The 26,330-nt window shown below is 36.4% G+C and overlaps 1 protein-coding gene across 3 annotated transcripts in view; it reads left to right on the top strand.

The window, feature by feature from the left end:
- The window catches only part of LOC136028307 (glycine receptor subunit alpha-2-like), a 131,784-nt gene that overhangs the window by 52,370 nt on the left and 53,084 nt on the right, over positions 1 to 26,330 (top strand). For all 3 annotated transcript variants that reach the window (XM_065706071.1, XM_065706087.1, XM_065706078.1), the window contains one exon: positions 23,797 to 24,023. In XM_065706071.1, coding sequence (XP_065562143.1) covers positions 23,797 to 24,023 — 227 coding nt within the window. The remainder of the gene's footprint in view (positions 1 to 23,796; positions 24,024 to 26,330) is intronic.

Below are 26,330 nucleotides of genomic sequence, written 5' to 3'. Positions count from 1 at the left end.
CTTGCTGCTGATAGAGAAAGTAAGAAAAGAAAGCGTGCCGAGGAATCAGAGCAATCTGAAAGTTATCGCCTGGCATTCAGGTACAACCCAGTCGATGATTATAGCTTGAGTAGATGTGTTCAAATCGGGACAATGTCTAAAATTTGTCCCTATTGCAAGGCCTTGAAATTCAATGGTGAAACCATGGGAATGTGTTGCGCCTCAGGAAAAGTTAAACTTCCTCTATTGGCTGCACCACCAGAGCCATTGAAGACTTTCCTTACTGGAACTACGTCAGAATCTAAGCGTTTTTTGTCAAAATCAGACAATACAACTCATGTTTCCAAATGACTTCGTTTGGAGCCCAAATCGAAAATCCAGATCAATTTATGTCTACTTTCAAAGTAAAAGGGCAAATTTATCATAAAGCAGGGTCCCTTCTACCATTCTCAGGCGAGAATCATAAATTTTTACAATTGTACTTCATCAGTGATAGAAATTCTGAATTGAATGCACGTTGCGAAATTTCTCCCAACGTTGAAAGGACAATCGTTTCCCAATTGCAACATCTTTTCCACGAAAATAATAAGTTAGTGCGTCTGTTCAAAACAGCCATCGATTTGATGCCTACTGATACTCATTAAATTGTTATTTCCGCTGACAAAACGCCTCCTGGCCAACATGTGCGTAGATACAATGCTCCGACTATCGACGAAGTGGCAATCGTTATGGTCGGTGATCAGTTTTTACCTCGAGATATTATTCTACATAAGCGAAACGCTCAGTTGTTAAGAATTGCTGAAACTCATCGATGCTACGATGCCCTACAATATCCTATCATTTTTTGGGATGAAGCCGACGGCTATCACTTTAATATTAAATTGATGAATCCAGCCACTAACAAAGAAATGAATAAGAAATGCAGTGCAATGCATTATTATTACTATAGACTAATGATTCGGCAGGATGAAGAAAATTATATTTTAAAATGCCGTGAATTGTTTCACCAATTTATCGTTGATATGTATGCTAAAATTGAATCAGAACGTTTGCTATATATCCGCCTGAATCAGACCAAGCTCCGCTCTGAACAATACATTCATTTGCGAGATGCAGTTATAAATGACGGTAATACCACAAACGTTGGAAGATTAACAATTTTACCTTCGTCATATGCTGGCAGTCCCCGTCATATGCATGAATATGCTCAAGATGCTATTGCGTATGTTCGTCTCTATGGTCGTCCAGATTTATTTATTACATTTACATGTAATCAATCTTGGGACGAGATACTGCAGCTTTTACTTCAAGGACAATCGGCGGTTCATAGGCATGACATTACGGCACGTGTCTTCCGGCAAAAGTTGAAATCACTGATAAACTACCTTGTAAAACATGAAGTGTTTGGGTCAGTGCGATGCTGGATGTACTCAGTGGAATGGCAAAAACGAGGTTTGCCACACGCACATATACTAATCTGGCTACATAAAAAAATTACTTCAAACGAAATTGATGATGTGATTTCCGCTGAAATACCTGATAAAAATGTCGATAAGGGGTTACATGATATTATTGTAAAAAATATGATACATGGACCTTGCGGTGCACTGAACGAAAATTCACCATGCATGGCCAAAGGAAGGTGCACAAAGCAATATCCTCGACTTTTAGTACCCAAAACAATTACTGGCTATGATGATTACCCACAATATAGAAGAAGATCTACTGAAGATGGCGGTAAAACAGCAATAATAAGGAAGCGTAACGGTACCACCATCGAAGTAGATAACCAGTGGGTTGTTCCATATTCCCCTTTATTATCAAAAACATTTAATGCACACATAAACGTTGAATACTGTAACTCCGCAAAGGCAATCAAATACATATGTAAATACGTCAACAAAGGCAGTGACATGGCAGTTTTTGGCTTGCAGTCCGAAATCAAAGATTTCGATGAAATCGTAGAATATCAGGCTGGAAGATACATAAGCAGTAATGAAGCTGTTTGGCGAATTCTTTCATTTCCGAAACATGAACGTAGTCCAGCTGTTGTTCCCTTAGCGGTACATTTACAGAATGGTCAACGTGTTTATTTCACGGAAACCAACGTGCAACAAAGAGTCCTGAATCCACCGGATACAACATTAACAGCTTTTTTTTCGCTTTGCAAAAATGATTCTTTTGCAAAAAACTGCTGTATACTGAAGTGCCTTCGTATTACACGTGGAATACTAAAAATAAAGTATTTGAACGTCGAAAACAGGGTAAGTCAGTCGACGGCCAACCTACCATCTTCAAAGATACCACGATAGGAAGACTCTACACCGTTCACCCCAATCAACATGAATGCTTCTTTCTACGCCTGCTTTTGGTGAATGTACCCGGTCCGACATCCTTTGAGTATTTGAGGACTGTAAATGGTACTATACATGACACTTACCGTAATGCATGCCAAGCTCTGAATTTATTGGAGAATGACCAACACTGGGATAACTGCATCAATAACGCGTGCGAAACGTCAACCCCAAGTCAAATTCGTGCATTTTTTGGCATCATTTTAACAACTTGCTCTCCATCAGCTCCTACAGATTTATGGGAAAAATATAAGTCAAAAATGTCCGAAGATATACATCATCGAAAACAGTTAGAGACGTCAGACATGACTTTTGATTTTACACCAGAAATTTATAACTACACTTTAGTTGTTATAGAAGATTTTTGCATAAGTATGGCAAACAAACCTCTTCAGGGTTTGGGAATGCCTTCACCTAACCGTATCGCTGCTGTTTCGACATGTGTAGAATTGGATCGTGAACAAAGTTACAGTACGAGTGATCTATTGTCGTATGTACAAAATAACATTTCCAAGTTAACGTCGGAACAAAAAGACATTTATGATACGATAATGCATTGTGTCGATAACAACGTTGGAGAAATTTTCTTTTTGGATGCGCCAGGAGGTACTGGTAAAACGTTTGTGATAAAACTGATTCTGGCATCAATTCGATCTAAAAATGATATAGCGTTGGCAATTGCGTCGTCCGGAATAGCCGCAACATTGCTGCCTGGTGGAAGAACTGCTCATTTCGCTTTGAAATTGCCTCTGAACTTGCATTCTACAGAAACTCCCACGTGCAATATTTCCAAATCATCTGGGATGGGTAAAGTATTGCAGCAATGCAAACTTATTATTTGGGATGAGTGCACAATGGCACACAAAAAATCGCTCGAGGCTCTGGATCAATGCTTGAAAGATTTGCGAGGGAAGTCGAAACCCTTTGGCAGCACCTTAATATTGCTTGCGGGAGATTTCAGGCAAACATTACCTATAATACCTAGATCAACTCCTGCAGACGAAATGAATGCTTGCCTGAAAAATTCTAATTTATGGGCACACGTAAAAACATTAAAATTAACTAGAAATATGCGTGTCCGATTGCAAAACGATGACTCTGGTCAAACATTTTCAGATCAATTGCTGGCAATGGGAAACGGAAAGCTCCCAGTAGACTCAATTTCAGGACGTATACAACTACCTGCTGATTTCTGTAATTTAGTGACGTCCAAAAAAGAATTGATTGAAAAAGTATTTCCGAATATTCTAAAAAATTATAAAAATAATAAATGGCTAAGTGAAAGAGCGATTCTCGCACCCAAAAATATAGACGTCCACGAAATCAACAATATTGTTTTGACCAAGATTCAAGACCAGGCAGTCCTTTACAAGTCAGTCGACACAGTTTTGGAACCAAATGAAGCGGTTAATTATCCATCTGAATTTTTAAATTCCATAGATCTTTCAGGGTTTCCACCACACGTGCTACAACTAAAAATAGGCGTACCAATAATACTTTTAAGAAATATAAACCCATCAAAGCTTTGCAATGGCACTCGACTTGCCGTAAAAAAAACAATGGAAAACCTAATAGAGGCCACAATCCTGACAGGGCCTTTTGAGGGTGAGGCTGTTCTTATTCCTCGCATTCCCATGATTCCAACAGATCTGCCTTTTCAATTTAAAAGATTGCAATTCCCAATTCGATTAGTATTTGCAATCACCATTAACAAAGCTCAAGGTCAATCATTAGAAAAATGTGGTATTGATCTTCATACTGATTGTTTTTCCCATGGACAATTGTACGTTGCATGTTCGAGGGTCGGTAAACCTGACAATCTATTTATATGAAGCGAGAATTGGACAGCGAAGAATGTTGTATATTCGCAAGTTTTGCGCAGTTAATTTGTATTTCGGAACCAAATGAAGCGGTTAATTATCCATCTGAATTTTTAAATTCCATAGATCCTTCAGGGTGTCCACCACACCTGCTACAACTAAAAATAGGCGTACCAATAATACTTTTAAGAAATATCAACCCACCAAAGCTTTGCAATGGCACGCGACTTGCCGTAAAAAAAAAACAATGGAAAACCTAATAGATGCCACAATCTTGACAGGGTCTTATGAGGGTGAGGCTGTTCTTATTCCTCGCATTCCCATGATTCCAACGGATCTGCTTTTTCAATTTAAAAGATTGCAATTCCCAATTCGATTAGCATTTGCAACCACCATCAACAAAGCTCAAGGGCAATCACTAGAAAAATGCGGTATAGATCTTAATACAGATTGCTTTACCAATGTACAATTGTATGTTGCATCTTTTAGGGTCGGTAAACCTGACAATCTATTTATACGCACAGACAATGGGACAGAGAAGATTGTTGTATATTCACAAGTTTTACGTAGTTAATTTGTATTGTATCTATCTATTTATCTATCTATATAAAAACGAGTTGTGTGTATGCATGTTTGTTTGTTTGTAAAAACAGCGTTTGCATATGACGTCATTATTAGTACATACGGCTTTGTATATGGACAGACAATGGGAAAGCCAAGAATGTTGTATATTCGCAATTTTTACGTAGTTTGAAACACATATATAAATCTATCTATATTCACAGGTGGGACACAGGGATACAACTACAATGGCGCGTAACTACAATGGCGCGTAACTAATATGGCGCGTAACGACTTACGCGCGCGGGGGGGCTTGGGGGGGCGCGAAGCGCCCCACCAACAGAAATTCAGAATTTCTATCACTGATGAAGTACAATTGTAAAAATTTATGATTCTCGCCTGAGAATGGTAGAAGGGACCCTGCTTTATGATAAATTTGCCCTTTTACTTTGAAAGTAGACATAAATTGATCTGGATTTTCGATTTGGGCTCCAAACGACGTCATTTGGAAACATGAGTTGTATTGTCTGATTTTTGAAAAAAACGCTTAGATTCTGACGTAGTTCCAGTAAGGAAAGTCTTCAATGGCTCTGGTGGTGCAGCCAATAGAGGAAGTTTAACTTTTCCTGAGGCACAACACATTCCCATTGTTTCACCATTGAATTTCAAGGCCTTGCAATAGGGACAAATTTTAGATTTTCAGATTGCTCTGATTCCTCAGCACGCTTTCTTTTCTTACTTTCTCTATCAGCAGCAAGCCTGATTTCTTGCTGTTCTTGTAATTCCTCGGCACGCTTTCTTTTCTTACTTTCTCTATCAGCAGCAAGCCTGATTTCTTGCTGTTCTTGTGATTCCTCGGCACGCTTTCTTTTCTTACTTTCTCTATCAGCAGCAAGCCTGATTTCTTGCTGTTCTTGTAATTCCTCGGCACGCCTTCTTTTTTCACATTCTCTTTTAGCAGCAAGTCTGCTTCTGCGTTGCTCTGGTAGTTCCTCGGCATGCTTTCTGTTCTTTCTTTCTCTATCAGCCTCAAGCCTGTTTCCCTGCTGGTCTTTTGATTCCTCGGCACGCCTTCTTTTTTCACTTTCTCTTTTAGCAGCAAGTCTGCTTCTGCGTTGCTCTGGTAGTTCCTCGGCATGCTTTCTGTTCTTTCTTTCTCTATCAGCCTCAAGCATGTTTCCCTGCTGGTCTTTTGATTCCTCGGCACACCTTCTTTTTTCACTTTCTCTTTTAGCAGCAAGTCTGCTTTCGCGTTGCTCTGGTAGTTCCTCGGCACGCTTTCTTTTCTGACTTTCTCTATCAGCAGCAAGTTTTTTGGCATAGACTCTTTGAGCATCTTCATCAGTCATTGTAAACTTAAACATTAATAGATTTCTACGCGAACATATGTCTTATATAACTTGAATGACGTCACCTTCAAAGAAAAATGACGGCAACTAATTTCATGACGTCAGCCGAAACATGACGTCACCTGATCCACAGATCCACAGATCCACAGACAGACAGACAACTTATTTTTATATATAGAGATAGATTTATATATGTTTTTAACTACGTAAAACTTGCGAATATACAACATTCTTTGCTGTCCCATTGTCTGTGCATATAAACAGATTGTCAGGTTTACCGACTCTTGAACATGCAACAAATAATGGTCCATGGGAAAACAATCCGTATTCAGATCTATACCTCATGATTCTAATGATTGCCCTTGAGCTTTGTTGATGGTGATTGCTAAACGACCATTGCCTGAGTCGCCATCGTCATTTATATATCCCCCTGTGCACCCCGGCGTTCCCCTTTGTAGTTATGTCCCTGTGTCCCGGTCGTCATTTATATTCCCTGTGTCCCGATCGTCATTTGTGTCCCGGTGTCCCAGTCTGTGATTTCTCTTTGAGCGTCCCGGGCGTCATTTATATTCCTTGTGTCCCGGTGTCCCGGTCGTCTTTTGTATCCCCCTGTGCCCCCGGCGTCCCCGTTGTAGTTGTGTCATTTATATTCCCTGTGTCCCGGTCGTCATCCCGGTATACATTCGTTTTTGAATTGGTATATGATGAAATAAATTTTTAATTTTTTCTCTTTTTTTCCTTTTAGTTTTTTTTATTGGTTTTGACCTTTTTTTAGGTTTTTTAGTTTTTTTCTTTTTTCTTTTTAGTTTTTTTTTGAAATTTTTATCTTTTTAGTTTTTTTATTTTTATTTTTATTTTTTTAGTTTTATTTTTCTCCTTTATTTTTCAGTTTTTTTCCTTTTTTTAGTTTTTTTTCTTTTTTAGTTCTTTTAGTTTTTACCTTTTTTAGTTTTTTTAGTTTTTTAGATGAAATTTTTTTTTAGTTTTTTACCTTTTTTCTTTTTAGTTTTTTATTGGTTTTTACCTTTTTTTAGCTTTTTTAGTTTTTTTTCGTTTTTTCTTTTTACTTTTTTTTTAGTTTTTATCTTTTTTATTTTTTTTTATTTTTATTCTTAATTTTATTAGTTTTCTTTTTCTCTTCTATTTTACAGTTTTGTCCTTTTTTTTTAGTTTTTTTCTAGTTTTTAGTTTTTTAAGTTTTTTTCCTTTTTTTAGTTCTTTAGTTTTTTTAGTTTTTCGGCTTTTTTATTTTTTTTTATTAGTTTTTTTTGTAGTTTTTGCCTTTTTTTAGTTTTTTCAGTTTTTTTTTAGTTTTTAGTTTTTTACCTTTTTTAGCCTAACCAGGATTTGAACCTGGGACCTTCATTCTCCGTTCTGACACCCTCTCTCACCGAGTGACTACTCCAGCATGTTCATTTTGGTGTTTTAAATTGTATATTATTAACCAAGTTAATGTGTTTTACAATATACTAAGCATCGTCATAACAAAATGACGACAACTAATTTCATGACGTTAGCCAACACAGAAACATGACGTCACCTGATCCACAGACAGACAACTTATTTTTATATATATAGAAGAAGATATATATAGATATGTATATATATATATATATATATATATATATATATATATATATATATATATATATATATATATATATATATATATATATATATATATATATATATATATATATATATATATATATATATGCAGGGGCGCTTCGCGCCCCCCCAAGCCCCTCCGCGCGCGTAAGTCGTTACGCGCCATATTAGTTACGCGCTATTGTAGTTGTGTCCCTGTGTCCCACCTGTGAATATAGATAGATTTATATATGTGTTTCAAACTACGTAAAAATTGCGAATATACAACATTCTTGGCTTTCCCATTGTCTGTCCATATACAAAGCCGTATGTACTAATAATGACGTCATATGCAAACGCTCTTTTTACAAACAAACAAACATGCATACACACAACTCGTTTTTATATAGATAGATAGATAGATAGATACAATACAAATTAACTACGTAAAACTTGTGAATAAACAACAGTCTTCGCTGTCCCATTGTCTGTGCGTATAAATAGATTGTCAGGTTTACCGACCCTCAAAGATGCAACATACAATTGTACATTGGTAAAGCAATCTGTATTAAGATCTATACCGCATTTTTCTAGTGATTGCCCTTGAGCTTTGTTGATGGTGGTTGCAAATGCTAAACGAATTGGGAATTGCAATCTTTTAAATTGAAAAAGCAGATCCATTGGAATCATGGGAATGCGAGGAATAAGAACAGCCTCACCCTCATAAGGCCCTGTCAAGATTGTGGCGCCTATTAGGTTTTCCATTGTTTTTTTTTACGGCAAGTCGCGTGCCATTGCAAAGCTTTGGTGGGTTGATATTTCTTAAAAGTATTATTGGTACGCTTATTTTTAGTTGTAGCACGTGTGGTGGAAACCCTGAAGGATCTATGGAATTTAAAAATTCAGATGGATAATTAACCGCTTCATTTGGTTCCAAAATACAAATTAACTGCGTAAAACTTGCGAATATACAACATTCTTCGCTGTCCAATTGTCGCTGCATATAAATAGATTGTCAGGTTTACCGACCCTCGAACTTGCAACGTACAATTGTCCATGGGAAAAACAATCAGTATTAAGATCAATACCACATTTTTCTAATGGTTGACATTGAGCTTTGTTGATGGTGATTGCAAATGCTAATCGAATTGGGAATTGAAATCTTTTAAATTGAAAAGGCAGATCCGTTGGAATCAAGGGAATGCGAGAAATAAGAACAGCATCACCCTCAAAAGGCCCTGTCAAGATTGTGGCCTCTATTAGGTTTTCCATTGTTTTTTTTTACGGCAAGTCGAGTGCCATTGCAAAGCTTTGGTGGGTTTATATTTCTTAAAAGTATTATTGGTACGCCTATTTTTAGTTGTAGCACGTGTGGTGGAAACCCTGAAAGGTCTATGGAATTTAAAAATTCAGATGGATAATTAACCACTTCATTTGGTTCCAAAACTGTGTCGACTGACTTGTAAAGGACTGCCTGGTCTTGAATCTTGGTCAAAGCAATATTGTTGATTTCGTGGACGTCTATATTTTTGGGTGCGAGAATCGCTCTTTCACTTAGCCATTTATTATTTTTATAATTTTTTAGAATATTCGGAAATACTTTTTCAATCAATTAATTTTTGAACGTCACTAAATTACAGAAATCAGCAGGTAGTTGTATACGTCCTGAAATTGAGTCTACTGGGAGCTTTCCGTTTCCCATTGCCAGCAATTGATCTGAAAATGTTTGACCAGAGTCATCGTTTTGCTATCGGACACGCATATTTGTAGTTAATTTTAATGTTTTTACGTGTGCCCATAAATTAGAATTTTTCAGGCAAGCATTCATTTCGTCTGCAGGAGTTGATCTAGGTATTATAGATAATGTTTGCCTGAAATCTCCCGCAAGCAATATTAAGGTGCTGCCAAAGGGTTTCGACTTCCCTCGCAAATCTTTCAAGCATTGATCCAGAGCCTCGAGCGATTTTTTGTGTGCCATTGTGCACTCATCCCAAATAATAAGTTTGCATTGCTGCAATACTTTACCCATCCCAGATGATTTGGGAATATTGCACGTGGGAGTTTCTGTAGAATGCAAGTTCAAAGGCAATTTCAAAGCGGAATGAGCAGTTCTTCCACCAGGCAGCAATGTTGCGGCTATTCCGGACGACGCAATTGCCAACGCTATATCATTTTTTGATCGAATTGATGCCAGAATCAGTTTTATCACAAACGTTTTACCAGTACCTCCTGACGCATCCAAAAAGAAAATTTCTCCAACGTTGTTATCGACACAATGCATTATCGTATCATAAATGTCTTTTTGTTCCGACGTTAACTTGGAAATGTTATTTTGTACATACGACAATAGATCACTCGTACTGTAACTTTGTTCACGATCCAATTCTACACATATCGAAACAGCAGCGATACGGTTAGATGAAGGCATTCCCAAATCCTTAAGAGGTTTGTTTGCCATACTTACGCACAAATCTTCTATAACAACTAAAGTGTAGTTATAAATTTCTGATGTAAAATCAAAAGTCATATCTGACGTCTTAACTGTTTTCGATGAAGTATATCTTCGGACATTTTTGACTTATATTTTTCCCATAACTCTGTAGGAGCTAATGGAGAGCAAGTTGTTAAAATGATGCCAAACAATGCACGAATTTGACTTGGGGTTGACGTTTCGCACGCGTCATTGATGCAGTTATCCCAGTGTTGGTCATTCTCCAATAAATTCAGAGCTTGGCATGCACTACGGTAAGTGTCATGTATAGTACCATTTACAGTCCTCAAATACTCAAAGGATGTCGGACCGGGTACATTCACCAAAAGCAGGCGTAGAAAGAAGCATTCATGTTTATTGGGGTGAACGGTGTAGAGTCTTCCTATCGTGGTATCTTTGAAGATGGTAGGTTGGCCGTCGACTGACTTACCCTGTTTTCGACGTTCAAATACTTTATTTTTAGTATTCCACGTGTAATACGAAGGCACTTCAGTATACAGCAGTTTTTTTGCAAAAGAATCATTTTTGCAAAGCGAAAAAAAAGCTGTTAATGTTGTATCCGGTGGATTCAGGACTCTTTGTTGCACGTTGGTTTCCGTGAAATAAACACGTTGACCATTCTGTAAATGTACCGCTAAGTGAACAACAGCTGGACTACGTTCATGTATCGGAAATGAAAGAATTCGCCAAACAGCTTCATTACTGCTTATGTATCTTCCAGCCTGATATTCTAAGATTTCATCGAAATCTTTGATTTCGGACTGCAAGCCAAAAACTGCCATGTCACTGCCTTTGTTGACGTATTTACATATGTATTTGATTGCCTTTACGGAGTTACAGTATTCAACGTTTATGTGTGCATTAAATGTTTTTGATAATAATGGGGAATATGGAACAACCCACTGGTTATCTACTTCGATGGTGGTACCGTTACGCTTCTTTATTATTGCTGTTTTACCGCCATCTTCAGTAGATCTTCTTCTATATTGTGGGTAACCATCATTGCCAGTAATTGTTTTGGGTACTAAAAGTCGAGGATATTGCTTTGTGCACCTTCCTTTGGCCATGCATGGTGAATTTTCGTTCAGTGCACCGCAAGGTCCATGTATCATATTTTTTACAATAATATCATGTAACCCCTTATCGACATTTTTATCAGGTAATTCAGCGGAAATCACATCATCAATTTCGTTCGAAGTAATTTTTTTATGTAGCCAGATTAGTATATGTGCGTTTGGCAAACCTCGTTTTTGCCATTCCACTGAGTACATCCAGCATCGCACTGACCCAAACACTTCATGTTTTACAAGGTAGTTTATCAGTGATTTCAACTTTTGCCGGAAGACAAGTCTTCAATGGCTCTGGTGGTGCAGCCAATAGAGGAAGTATAACTTTTCCTGAGGCGCAACACATTCCCATTGTTTCACCATTGAATTTCAAGGCCTTGCAATAGGGACAAATTTTAGACATTGTCCCGATTTGAACACATCTACTCAAGCTATAATCATCGACTGGGTTGTACCTGAATGCCAGGCGATAACTTTCAGGTTGCTCTGATTCCTCGGCACGATTCTTTTCTTACTTCCTCTATCAGCAGCAAGCCTGATTTCTTGCTGTTCTTGTGATTCCTCGGCACGCTTTCTTTTTATACTTTCTCTATCAGCAGCAAGCCTGATTTCTTGCTGTTCTTGTAATTCCTTGGCACGCCTTCTTTTTCACATTCTCTTTTAGCAGCAAGTCTGCTTCCACGTTGCTCTGGTAGTTCCTCGGCATGCTTTCTGTTCTTTCTTTCTCTATCAGCCTCAAGCCTGTTTCCCTGCTGTTCTTTTGATTCCTCGGCACGCCTTCTTTTTTCACTTTCTCTTTTAGCAGCAAGTCTGCTTTCGCGTTGCTCTGGTAGTTCATTGGCACGCTTTCTTTTCTGACTTTCTCTATCAGCAGCAAGTTTTTTGGCATAGACTCTTTGAGCATCTTCATCAGTCATTGTAAACTTAAACATTAATAGATTTCTACGTGAACATATGTCTTATATAACTTGAATGACGTCACCGTCAAAGCAAAAATGACGACAACTAATTTCATGACGTCAGCCGACACAGAAACATGACGTCACCTGACAACTAATTTCATGACGTCAGTCGACACAGAAACATGACGTCACCTGATCCACAGACAGACAACTTATTTTTATATATATAGACTAGCTGTTGGGGTGGCGCTTCGCGCCACCCCATAACCTAGTTGGTGAGGCGCTTCGCGAACCCCCCAAGCCCCCCCGCGCGCGTAAGTCGTTACGCGCCATATTAGTTACGTGCCATTGTAGTTGTGTCCCTGTGTCCCACCTGTGAATATAGATAGATTTATATATGTGTTTCAAACTACGTAAAAATTGCGAATATACAACATTCTTGGCTTTCCCATTGTCTGTCCATATACAAAGCCGTATGTACTAATAATGACGTCATATGCAAACGCTCTTTTTACAAACAAACAAACATGCATACACACAACTCGTTTTTATATAGATAGATAGATAGATAGATACAATACAAATTAACTACGTAAAACTTGTGAATATACAACAGTCTTCGCTGTCCCATTGTCTGTGCGTATAAATAGATTGTCAGGTTTACCGACCCTAAAAGATGCAACATACAATTGTACATTGGTAAAGCAATCTGTATTAAGATCTATACCGCATTTTTCTAGTGATTGCCCTTGAGCTTTGTTGATGGTGGCTGCAAATGCTAATCGAATTGGGAATTGCAATCTTTTAAATTGAAAAAGTAGATCCGTTGGAATCATGGGAATGCGAGGAATAAGAACAGCCTCACCCTCATAAGGCCCTGTCAAGATTGTGGCCTCTATTAGGTTTTCCATTGTTTTTTTTACGGCAAGTCGCGTGCCATTGCAAAGCTTTGGTGGGTTGATATTTCTTAAATTATTATTGGTAGCCTATTTTTAGTTGTAGCACGTGTGGTGGAAACCCTGAAGGATCTATGGAATTTAAAAATTCAGATGGATAATTAACCGCTTCATTTGGTTCCAAAATACAAATTAACTACGTAAAACTTCCGAATATACAACATTCTTCGCTGTCCAATTGTCGCTGCATATAAATAGATTGTCAGGTTTACCGACCCTCGAACATGCAACGTACAATTGTCCATGGGAAAAACAATCAGTATTAAGATCAATACCACATTTTTCTAATGATTGACCTTGAGCTTTGTTAATGGTGGCTGCAAATGCTAATCGAATTGGGAATTGCAATCTTTTAAGTTGAAAAGGCAGATCCGTTGGAATCATGGGAATGCGAGGAATAAGAACAGCCTCACCCTCAAAAGGCCCTGTCAAGATTGTGGCCTCTATTAGGTTTTCCATTGTTTTTTTTTTACGGCAAGTCGAGTGCCATTGCAAAGCTTTGGTGAGTTTATATTTCTTAAAAGTATTATTGGTACGCCTATTTTTAGTTGTAGCACGTGTGGTGGAAACCCTGAAAGATCTATGGAATTTAAAAATTCAGATGGATAATTAACCGCTTCATTTGGTTCCAAAACTGTGTCGACTGACTTGTAAAGGACTGCCTGGTCTTGAATCTTGGTCAAAACAATATTGTTGATTTCGTGGACGTCTATATTTTTGGGTGCGAGAATCGCTCTTTCACTTAGCCATTTATTATTTTTATAATTTTTTAGAATATTCGGAAATACTTTTTCAATCAATTCATTTTTGGACGTCACTAAATTACAGAAATCAGCAGGTAGTTGTATACGTCCTGAAATTGAGTCTACTGGGAGCTTTCCGTTTCCCATTGCCAGCAATTGATCTGAAAATGTTTGACCAGAGTCATCGTTTTGCAATCGGACACGCATATTTGTAGTTAATTTTCATGTTTTTACGTGTGCCCATAAATTTGAATTTTTCAGGCAAGCATTCATTTCGTCTGCAGGAGTTAATCTAGGTATTATTTCATGACGTCAGCCGACACAGAAACATGACGTCACCTGACAACTAATTTCATGACGTCAGCCGACACAGAAACATGACGTCACCTGATCCACAGATCTACAGACAGACAACTTATTTTTATATAGATAGATAGATATAGATAGATAGATATATATATATATATATATATATATATATATATATATATATATATATATATATATATATATATATATATATATATATATATATATATATATATACTAGCTTTTGGGGTGGCGCTTCGCATCCCCCGCCCCCCAAGCCCCCCCCGCGCGCAAGTCGTTACGCGCCATATTAGTTACGCGCCATTGTAGTTGTATCCCTGTGTCCCACCTGTGAATATAGATAGATATATATTTTTTTTAACTACGTAAAACTTGCGAATATACAACATTCTTGGCTGTCCCATTGTCTGTGAATATAAATAGATTATCAGGTTTACCGACTCTTGAACATGCAACATATAATTGTCCATGAGAAAAACAATCTGTATTCAGATCTATACCTCATTATTCTAATCATTGCCCTTGATATTTGTTGATGGTGATTGCTAATCGAACATTCCCTGTGTCCCCGTCGTCATTTATATATCCCCCTGTTCCCCCGGCGTCCCCAATTTTGTTGTTTCCCTGTGTCCCGGTCGTCATTTGTGTCCCGGTGTCCCAGTCTGTAATTTCTCTTTAAGTGTCGCGGTCGTCATATATATTCCCTGTGTCCCGGTGTCGCGGTCGTCATTTTTGTCCCGGTCGTCATTTGTGTTCCGGTGTCCCAGTCTGTAATTTCTATTTTAGTCTCCTGGTCGTTATTCTAATGATTGCCCTTGAGCTTTGTTGATGGTGATTGCTAATCGAACATTCCTTGTGTCCCGGTCACTTTTTATTTGAGTGTCCCGGTCGTTATTTATATTCCCTATGTCCCGGTGTCCCGGTCGTCATTTGTGTCCCGATGTCCTGGTGTGTAATTTCGTCAATCAACAAACATGACGTCAGTCGACACACAAACATGACGTCACTCGACACACAGAAACACAGACAACTTATTTATATATATATAGATGTCCCGGTCGTCATTTGTGTCCCGATGTCCCGGTGTGTAATTTCGTCAATCAACAAACATGACTTCAATCGACACACAAAAATGACGTTAGTCGACACACAATCATGACGTTACTCGACACACACACGCACAGACAACTTATTTTTATATATATAGATAGATAGATTGATAGATGTCTCGGTGTCCCGGTCGTCATTTGTGTCCCGATGTTGGTCTGTAATTTCGTCAGGCGACAAATATGATGTCAGTCGACACACAAACATGACGTCACTCGACAGACACAAAGACAACTTATCTATCTTCTATATATCTTCTATATATATACAAATAAGTTGTCTGTGTTTGTGTGTGTGTCGAGTGACGTCATTTTTTTGTGTCGACTGACACACAAACATGATTTTCCGGGAAGAGATTTTCCGTGAAGGGGGTGCTGGATTTCCCAACGTTATTTAAAAAAAAACAATGAGAAATTGAATAAAAAAACAAGTTTTTTTCAGCTGAAAGTAAGGAGCAACATTAAAACTTAAACGGCAGAAATTATTACGTATATTAGGGGGTTCATTCCCTCCATAATACCTCGCCCTTTATGCTTTTTGTTTTTAGTAATTTCAAAAGAGCTATTTATTCTAATTAAATGGCCTTTGTGATTCAGGGGTCATTCTTAAAGAATTAGAACAAAATTCGAACTTTCTTGTAAAGAGTGAGGTATTGACGAGGGGGCGAGCCCCTCATCTACGTAATAAAAATATACGAATTTATAAAAACGCTATTTAAGTTAATTTGCACGTTACGTATATTTATTACTAATAAAAGCGTTCGTAAATAAAATCAAAGTTTTATTGACCTTTTTCAGTAGCCAAAAAAATTGGAGGGCAACTAGGCTCCCTCCCTATCCCTTTTTTCTCATAATCATCCTACCAAAACTTTGAGAAAGCCATTTAGCCAAAAAAAGTAAAATTTTGTTCCAATTATTCATGTACGGTGAGCCAAAATCAAAACCTACATTAATTCACAATCGTTCTGAAATTGAATGAAAAAACAAGTTTAGGTAGTAAATTTAGTTTAGTAAGTTTAGTTAAGGTAGAAAAACAACCTGATTCTCATTAATAAATGCATGCCCCTTCCAGACTAATATTTTGCAGAAGTGCCTAGTGGTTATTCTGAAAACTTTGTTGGTTTCAAAACAAGTTCAATGTTTTATTAAGATACATCATAATTAATCAACTCAGTAATTGACTGAAATCAATTTGGTTCATTAGTCCAAAGGTACCACTAAGGCGAGGGAGTAAGTTTTCCCTTTTATAAAATTGAATCACGCCACTAAACACATATCCCTTCCAGACTAAGACCTTGCATTAGTTCCTTGTGGTTTTTCTTTACACTTTTTTTATTTCAAAACAAGTTCAACGCTTTATTAAGATACATCATTAGAAATAAACTAAGTAATTGATTGAAATAAATTTTGCTCATTAATCCAAAGGCATAACTAAGGCTAGGGAGTTAGTTTTCCATTTTATAAAGTTGAGTCTCACTACCAAATGCATGCCCCTTCCAGGCTAAAATTTTGCTTAAGTGCCGTGTGGTTATTCTGAAAACTTTTTCTGTTTCAAAACAAGTTCAACGCTTTATTAAGATACATCATTAGAAATAAACTCAGTAATTGATTGAAATAAATTTTGTTCATTAATCCAGAGGCACCACTAAGGCTAGAGAGTTAGTTTTCCATTTTACAAAGTTGAGTCTCACTATCAAATGCATGCCCCTTCCAGGCTAAAGTCTTGCACAAGTGCATCGTGTCTATTCTGAAAACTCTATTTATTTCAAAGCTGGTTCAATGCTTTATTAAGATACATCGTAAGAAATCAACTCAGTAATCGATACAATCAATTTTTTCTACTTCAAGTAAGGAGCAGCATTAAAACTTAAAACGAACAGAAATTATCCCGTATATGAAAGGAGCTGTCCCCTCCTCCACGTCCCGCTCTTTACGCTAAAGTTCGACTCTTTCTCACACCTCCAACTTTTTAAAACAATAAAAACTTAAGCGTAAAGAGTGAAGTGTTGAGGAGGGGACAGCCCCTTTCATATACGGAATAATTTTTGTCCGTTTTAAGTCTTATGTTGCTCCTTAATTTCAGGAAAAAAAATCGTTTTGTTTTAATTTAATTTTGATACAAAAAACCATATTAGTCATTATGAGAAAAAATAGGAATAAAATAAATATTGTAATCTTTATTGAAAAAATATTAATTGTAAAATATATAGTTTCATCATAATTGTAATCCTTTTTCGATATGAACTTATTTCTTTCTTTTGACTGATTGAGAAAACCAGTTTATCGAACCATTTTCATTCTATATATTGCAGAAAGGCTAGATAGTCATTAAACTACTTCCACTGCATTAAAATAATCGATTATATGCAGGCCTAAGAAAAGGGCGACAAAATAATACTGTCCAAAATAAAACTCTGGAATCAATTTTTCATTTAAAATAAAAAGAGAGTTTTGTAGAACTTTTAGCTAGATACACAAAAGCAGTAAAAAAAAAAATTGTGCATTTCTCTAGAAAATTTCGTGCAAAATCGTTAAATGAAATAGTTTATGTGTACTTAGCAGCGCTATTGAGCAAAATTAAGTCATATTGAGAGGGAATAGAGAGTTCCTGAGAAATAAACCTTAAATGTGGAAATAAATATTAAATTCCCATAACATACAAAAATCTTAACAGGGAATGTCGATTAACAATTTTTTGTCTAAGAAAGTTATTGATACTTGACAAAAAGGAGCCACTTCCAATGTTCTTGAAATCAGCGGAACGGTCCTTTCTTTTCAAACAGTTCGTGGTAACGAACTGTAGTAAGGAGCGATCCGGCTCAATAGTAACCAAAACTCTAACAAATTTAATTTTGATATCAACAGCTACATCAAAAGAATCGCATTTTAATGCTGATTTTAAATATATAAGTTTCATCAAGTTTAGTCTTAGCTATCAAAAGTTACGAGCCTGAGAAAATTTGCCTTATTTAGGAAAATAGGGAGAAACACCCCCTAAAAGTCGTAGGATCTTAACGAAAATGACACCATCAGATTCAGCGTATCAGAGAACCCTACTGTAGAAGTTTCAAGCTCCTATCTACAAAAATGTGGAATTTTGCATTTTTTGCCCGAAGACAAATCACGGGTGCGTGTTTATTTGTTTGTTTTTTGTTTTTTGTTTTTTTTTCCCAGGGGTCATTGTATCGACCAAGTGGTCCTAGAATGTCGCAAGAGGGCTCATTCTAACGGAAATGAAAAGTTCTAGTGCCCTTTTTAAGTGACCAAAAAAATTGAAGGGCATCTAGGCCCCCTCCCACGCTCATTTTTTCCCAAAGTCAACGGATCAAAATTTTGAGATAGCCATTTTGTTTAGCATAGTCGAAAATCATAATAACTATGTTTTTGGGGATGACTTGCTCCCCCACAGCCCCTGGGGGAGGGGTTGCAAGTTACAAGCTTCAACCAGTGTTTACATATAATAATGGTTATTGGAAAGTGTACAGACGTTTTCAGGGGGATTTTTTTGGTTTTGGGGGTAGGGTTGAGGGAGGGGGCTATGTGGGAGGATCTTTCCTTGGAGAAATATGCCATGGGGGAAAAAAATTCAATGAAAAGGGCGCAGGACGAATCTGGTCACGTTAGAAAAAAATGTCAAATTAAGAGCTTAATATACAATGCTGGGTGTTCGGAGCCTCTCTATTATGGAGTATAATTTGAAAATAACACAACTATACGAGCGATAAAACATGTATACCACAACCATAACTCAACTAACGAAAGAACTGCTAAGAGATAACACAACTATAAAGCGAAAACAGGTGAAAACTAACGGGAAAATAAACGAACTAAGAGGTGGAAGGGGCCCAGAGAAAAAATATAATCCTTTTTCAATTTTGAGCCTAACTTCCGCAAAGGAGTAATAATGTCAGAAGCCCCGAAATACCGAATTATTTTCTTTTCAAACACTTCGTGGTAAGGAACTGTAGTAAGGGGCGACCCGGCTCAATAGTAAACGAAACTCTAAAAAACGGAATTTTGATGCTAAAAGATACATCAAAAGATTCGAATTTTTACGCTGATTCTAAATATTAAGTTTCAATTAATTTAGTCTTTGTCATCAAAAGTTACGAGCCTGAGAAAATTTGCCCTATTTTGGAAAAAAGGGGGAAACATCCATTAAAAGTCACAGAATCTTAACGAAAATCACACTATCGCATTCGGTATATCATAGAACTCTATAGCAAAAATTTCAAGATCCTATCTAAAAAATGTGGAATTTTGTATTTTTTGCCAGAAGACAAATCACGGGTGCGTGTTTATTTATTTGTTTGTTTTTTGTTTTTTTTCCCAGGGGTCATCTTATCGACCAAGTGGTCCTAAGATGTCGCGAGAGGGCTCATTCTAACGGAAATGAAAAGTTCTAGTGCCCTTTTTAAGTGACCAAAAAATTGGAGGGCAAATAGGCCCCCTCCCATGCTCATTTTTTTCCAAAAGTCAACAGATTAAAATTTTAAGATAGCCATTTTGTTCAACATAGTCGAAAACCATAATAAATATGTCTTTGGGAATGACTTACTCCCCCACAATCCCTGAGGGAGGGGCTGCAAGTTACAAACTTTGACCAGTGTTTACATATAGTAATGGTTATTGGGAAGTGTACAGACGTTTTCATGGGGATTTTTTGGTTTGGGGGGTGGGGTTGATGGGAGAGGGCTTTGTGGGAGGATCTTTCCTTTGAGGAATATGTCACGGGTGAAGAAAAGTTCAATAAAAAGGGCGCAGGATTTTCTATTATTACTATAAAAAAAAAACAATGAAAAAATAAACATGAAAACGTTTTTTCAAATGAAAGTAAGGAATAGCATTGAAATTTAAAACGAACAGAGATTATTACGCATATGAGGGGTTCTAAAAATACTTTAGCATAAAGAGCGAGGTATTTAGGAGGAGATAGATACCTCGCTCTTGATGCTAAAATATTTTTAGCGATTTCAACTATTTATTCTACGGCCTTTTTGATTCAAGGGTCATTCTTAAAGAATTGGGACAAAACTTACGATTTAGTGTAAAGAGCGAGGTATTAACGAGGGTACAAACCCCCTCGTACACATAATAAAAATATAAGAATATAAAAGTTTGTTACGTAAGTTAATTCTTAAGTTACGCATATTTTTTACTAATAAAAACGTTCGTTGAATATTAAAAGTTCTAGTAGCCTTTTTAAGTAACCGAAAAATTGGAGGGCAGCTAGGCCTCCTTCCCCAGCCCTTATTTCTCAAAATCGTCTGATCTAAACTAAGAGAAAGCCATTTAGCCAAAAAAAATTAATATACTAATTTCATTTCAATAATTTATGTGCGGAGAGCCAAAATCAAACATGCATTAATTCAAAAACGTTCAGAAATTAAATAAAAAAAACTAGTTTTTTTAACTGAAAGTAAGGAGCGACATTAAAACTTAAAACGAACAGAAATTACTCCGTATATGAAATGGGTTGTCCCCTCCGCAGTCCCACGCTCTTTACGCTAAAGTTTTTAATTGTTTTAAAAAGTAGAATTGTGGCAAAGAGTCAAACTTTAGCGTAAAGAGCGTGGGACTGCGGAGGGGACAACCCATTTCATATACGGAGTAATTTCTGTTCGTTTTAAGTTTTAATGTCGCTCCTTACTTTCAGTTAAAAAAACTAGTTTTTTTTATTTAATTTCAAAAAAAGCTCTGAGCTACTTGTTCGGACAATTTAAAACAAAACCATGTTTTGAAGTGATCAGGTCTTACAAGCAATAATTATTTTATAGCAATTGCATTAAAATAGTACAGTGCTAACAGGAAAAAAAATTATATACCCAGGTGCTGATAGTGGGGCAAATTAGATTCTTAAATATGGTGGAAGACCTGTTTTGTGGGGAGGAATTAGCGACAATACAAACGATTAAAGAATAATAAGGCTCCAGGAGCTAATAGTGTGGTAAATGAGTTTCTTAAATATAGTGGCCCTGAGGTTAGGAATAAGTTACTGAAGATTAAGAATATGATTTTTGAAAAAGGGGAATTACCTAGCGATTTTAGGAAAACCCTAATTAGACCACTGGATGAGAAAGGCGATAAGAGTTAATACCGTAATTACAGAAGCATTAGCCCGGTTTCTGTAGGTTGCAAAATACTTAATATGATGATATTTTTTAGACTTGAGACGCTGCAGGTAAAGTTTTAAGACAAGAACAGTGTGGTTTTAGGAAGGGTAGAGGATGTATCGACGAAATTCTCGTTTTTAGATCAATAATAATTGAGAAGTACCTGAGTCATCAAATACCTTTAGTTCTTAGTTTTATAGATTAAGAGTAAGCGTTTGACTCAGCTGATAGAAGAGCTCTAGTGAAGGTCTTTTCTTTGTAATGTATACCAGGCTTATACATTAAACTGACTAGTGATATGAACGACAATAACACTGCTGTGGTTAAGGTAGGAAATGAGGTTAGTTGCTGGTTTTGTATTAAATCAGGTGCTAAGCAATGTTGTGCCCCATCCCCATTTATATGAATCATTTTGAAGGAAATTTTCTTAACGATCAAAGCAAAGGCAATAGGAAAACACGGAATCAAATGGGGAATTAGAACTTTACTGGATTTAGATTATTCTGACGATTTAAGTATCATATATGATGTTTTAGGAGGTTTTGTCAGCTCAAGATGTTAGAATAGGTTTGAAAATTATTGGTAAGAAGACTGAGTCGATAAAACTAGGAATAACTGAAGAAGACATAAATAACTTATATCATAAATAGCGATTAAGACCACACTGCCTTTCCATCCGTAAACAACAAGTAGAACAATAGGGAAATTTTGTATAAGACAGTGGAATACAGCTTAAAATTAATATTTCGGCCCTATGTCTAAGGGCCGTCCTCAGCACAACAAAAGTAAAATATAAAAAACAAACTTAGGTTAAAATGCGAATTTAAAAACTAAAAATCTTTTCAAAAACGTTTAAAAGAGCCTAGTTCAACCAGGATTATTGTTGAACGTGTCCTAATTGAATTTTGTTGAAGTAATGATGCTACAAATGTTTTTAAAGTTGTTTTTCTTAACATTTTGAGTTTTAAAGTTTACATGTTAATGTAAGTTTATTTATTTATTTTTTACTTGTGTTGTTCTGAGGAAGACCCTTGGACATAGGGCCGAAATATTCCACTGTCTTATACAAAATTTCCCAATTGTTCTACTTGTTGTTGATAAAAATTTATCATTGGGTAGCGAAAAGATCTATCACTTGGACAGCTTCACTAACCTAGGTATTATTATTAGTAAAGACGGTCGGTGTAGTGAAAATGTTAAAAGCAGAATAGTCAAAAAGTTTCTAAGAATTCTAAAGAAGATAAGTCGGCAAATCATGATAAGTATATTAGAAGTTACAGTGATGACAGTTGTTAAGAATGGTTCTGAAGCATGGGCGCTCCAAAAAACAGAGAATTTGCTTGATGTTTTCCAAAAAAATTGCATACGAGATGTTTTGGGTACTCGACTGACTGACCGTATTTCAAACAACAGGCTATACGAAAAGTGTGATTCAATCCCTCTTAGTAGGTAGGCTTACGATAAGAGAAAGGTTGATCTGGCTAGGGCACGTTTTGGGGTTGAAGGATGATAGATTGTCCTTTCTTGGAAGGGTGTAAATAGGGAGACTTTGAATATATTAGGATAGAGGAGAAACGTGCGTTGCTGTGTTGGCCTCAAGCGTCTTGGTGCTGCGGCCAGTTTTGAGCAGTACTAGTAATAGTAATACTTTTTACGGTAACACACAACACAAACTATGTTCTGGAATATAAATGGAATTTTCACTCTGACATGTTCTCAGAAAAGATGTGTACGTAAAGCGGGTATCATATTGCTCTGAGTCCCGGTGTTTTGACTCGAAAAACCCTTTGAAACTTACCAGTCTACTTTTTGAGAATTTTGATTCAAAACTCGGTGTATATTATCATTGTGCAATGGGGTTAGTAGCTTAACATAGTGATTTCTTAAGAGTTTTGTTGTTATTATTGTTGCGGTGCTGCCGATTAACCCTTTAGGGCTTTCTTAGCAGATGCTGCAAAGTTTTTTGTATATATTTAAAAAAAAATTTATCTAAATATTTTAATCACTATTAAAATTTAATAGGCTACTTAATATTAAATTAAGCTATAAAATATATTTTATAATATATTATATAATTGTATCTATCTTTATATGTTAAATAATTGTATTAAAATTATTTTAATTGTATTTAAAGAAAATTATATTTTCTATATTATATAATTGTGAATAAATCCCTATCTGTCTTTCTATTTTTAATTTTGGAAAAATGTCCAATTTTGTTTGGAAAAATTGGGATTTCAAAACGGGGAGTATCAATAAAGCTCTGATTAATAATGTTGTTTTACATGCTGAACTAAGGCCTGGGTACAAGCAAATAAAATGTAGACTATACAAATTTGTCATCTGAGTCACGCTTTAGTGGTGTAACGTCTGTAAAGTGTTTCTACTATTCCTGTATCCGTCTGTTCATCTCTTTCATTACCTTGTTTTTCTTTTAGACTTACGTCGTTGACGTTTTCTTTGCACAGTCATGGAAAGATGGACGTCTACGCTTACCTGATAACATGACTTCGGAGTACCGTTTGCTTCCTGTTTCATGGTTAAAAGAAATATGGCATCCAGATTCATTTTTTAAGAACGCAAAGCGTGTAACATTTCATGACATGACTATTCCAAATCATTATATCTGGCTCTACAAGGACAAAACCATTCTTTATATGGTCAAGTATGTTTTGCCTTCATTTGTGGCTAGGTCCTGTCCGACTAAAGTGTTGAAAATTATGGTACAATGTCCTGATACAAATCAAACTGATTGTAAATTACAGATTTACAAACATATAAGTACGGTAAATCCCATTGTTTTTCCAGGAATTGCTCCACGACCAACGACCGTAACCGTTGACCGTTTTCGACAGTTGAAATGTCTTTCAGACTGTTAAACCATCTTGTTAAAACTATTTGCTCTATGTTTAGCATGTACTGAGGATTAGAGACTGATTTGTCTCTTTTGTTGAGCTTACTGAAATTAAATATTGACATTTTATGATGTTCTTTAATCTACCGTCTACTGACACTATTTTTGACTTGAATTTTACCAGCAATCTTTTCTTTTTACTTCTATAACGAAGTATCAAACGGCTTCTTCCGAGGACTGCACAATGTAGGCAACCTACAAAATAAATATTTGAAGGGAGAGGGGTTAGGCTTGCGGCTCAGAGAGAAATTACCAAAGGAAAGCGTGTCGATTTATTACAAGAGCAACGCAAAACCAGGCTTTCGGCTGAACGAGAAAGTAAAACTTCGCTGGATCTCCCAGGGTTTGCACCACACGTGCTAAAGCTAAAAATAGGCGTAACAATAATCATGTTGCGCAATATTAACCCACCAAAGGTTTGCAACGGCACGCGACTTGCAAAAAAAAAAAAAAAAAAAAAAAAAAATGGAAAACGTAATAGAGGCAACAATCTTGACAGGGCCTTCCGAGAGTGAGGCTGTTTTTATTCCTCGCATTCCCATGATTCCAACGGATCTGCCTTTTCAATTTAAAAGGTTACAATTCCCAATTCGATTAGCATTTGCAATCACCATCAACAAAGCTCAAGGGCAAGCATTCGAAAAATGTGGTATAGATCTTAATACGGATTGTTTTTCCCATGGACAATTATATGTTGTATGCTCAAGAGTCGGTAAACCGGAAAATCTATTTATATGCACAGACAATGGCTTCTAAATATGGATCCTCATTGTCCCTTGCGTTCTATTGCAGTTTTTCAAAGATATATGGTTATTAAATCAAGTCCAATTTCTAACAATAATATCTACTAAACTTCAAAGTTTTCATTTTCTTTTTTAAGGTTTTGGAATTCTTATAATCCCTTGTTTTTAATTAATTTTTTTTTTGCTTTTTTTATTTTTTAGTTTTCTTTAGTTTTTTATTTTTTTCTTAATTAAAGATTACTTTTTTTCTTAATTAAGAGCGGAGCTTTGTCTGATTCAGACGGATGAATAGCAAACGTTCTGATATAATCTTTGCTTACATATCAACGATGTATTGGTGAAACAATTGACAACATTTTAAAATACAATTCTCTCCATTCTTACGAATCGTTATTCTGTAGCCATAATATTTTATTGGGCTGCATTTCTTATCCATTTCTTTGTTAGTGGCTGGATTTATCAATTTATCAACTTATCAATTAGTCGGCTCCATCCCAGAAAATGATAGGATATTGTAGGGCATCGTAGCATCGATGAGTTTTAGCAATTCTTGTCAACTGATTGTTTTGCCTATAAAGAATAATATCTCGATGTAAGAACGGATCAGAGACCATAACGATCGCCACTTCGTTGATAGTTGGAGCATTGTATCTACGCACATGTTCACCAGTAGGCGTTTTGTCAGCGGAAATAACAATGGTATGCGTGTCAGTAGGCACCAAATCGATTGCTGTTTTGAAAAGACGCACTAAATTATTATTATTGTGGAAAAGATGTTGCAACTGGGAAACGATAGTCCTTTCAACGCCAGGGGAAATTCCGCAACGTGCGTTCAATTCAGTATTGGCATTACTGATGAAGTACAGCGGTAAAAATTTGGGACGCTCCCCTGAGAATGGTAGAAGGAAGCCTCCCGTTTGATAAATTTGCCCTTTTACTTTGAAAGTAGGCATAAAATTATTTTGATCTTCTATCTGGGCACTGAACGACGTCATTTGGAAGCATGAGCTATATTTCCTGATGTTTGCTAAAAAACGATTCGGTTCAGACGTATTTCCAGTATGCAAAGTATTCAATGGCTCTGGTGGTGCACCCAGTTGAGGAAGCTTAACTTTTCCTGAGGCTCAACACATTCCCATTGTTTTGCCATAAAATTCCAATGCCTTGCAATAGGGATTTTTAGTTTTCAACTTTTTTTAATTTTTTTATAAGTTTTTTTCTTTTTTTCTTTACAAACAGCCATATAAACGGTATTTTTTCCTTTTTTTTAGTTATTCCTTTTTTAAATTTTTTCCTTTTTTAGTTTTCTCTTTTT

This window comes from Artemia franciscana, chromosome 1, assembly GCF_032884065.1.
Source record: "Artemia franciscana chromosome 1, ASM3288406v1, whole genome shotgun sequence".
Classification (NCBI taxonomy): domain Eukaryota; kingdom Metazoa; phylum Arthropoda; class Branchiopoda; order Anostraca; family Artemiidae; genus Artemia; species Artemia franciscana.
The sequence above is the reverse complement of the archived record's forward strand: the minus strand, read 5'-3'. Positions and strand labels throughout refer to the sequence as shown.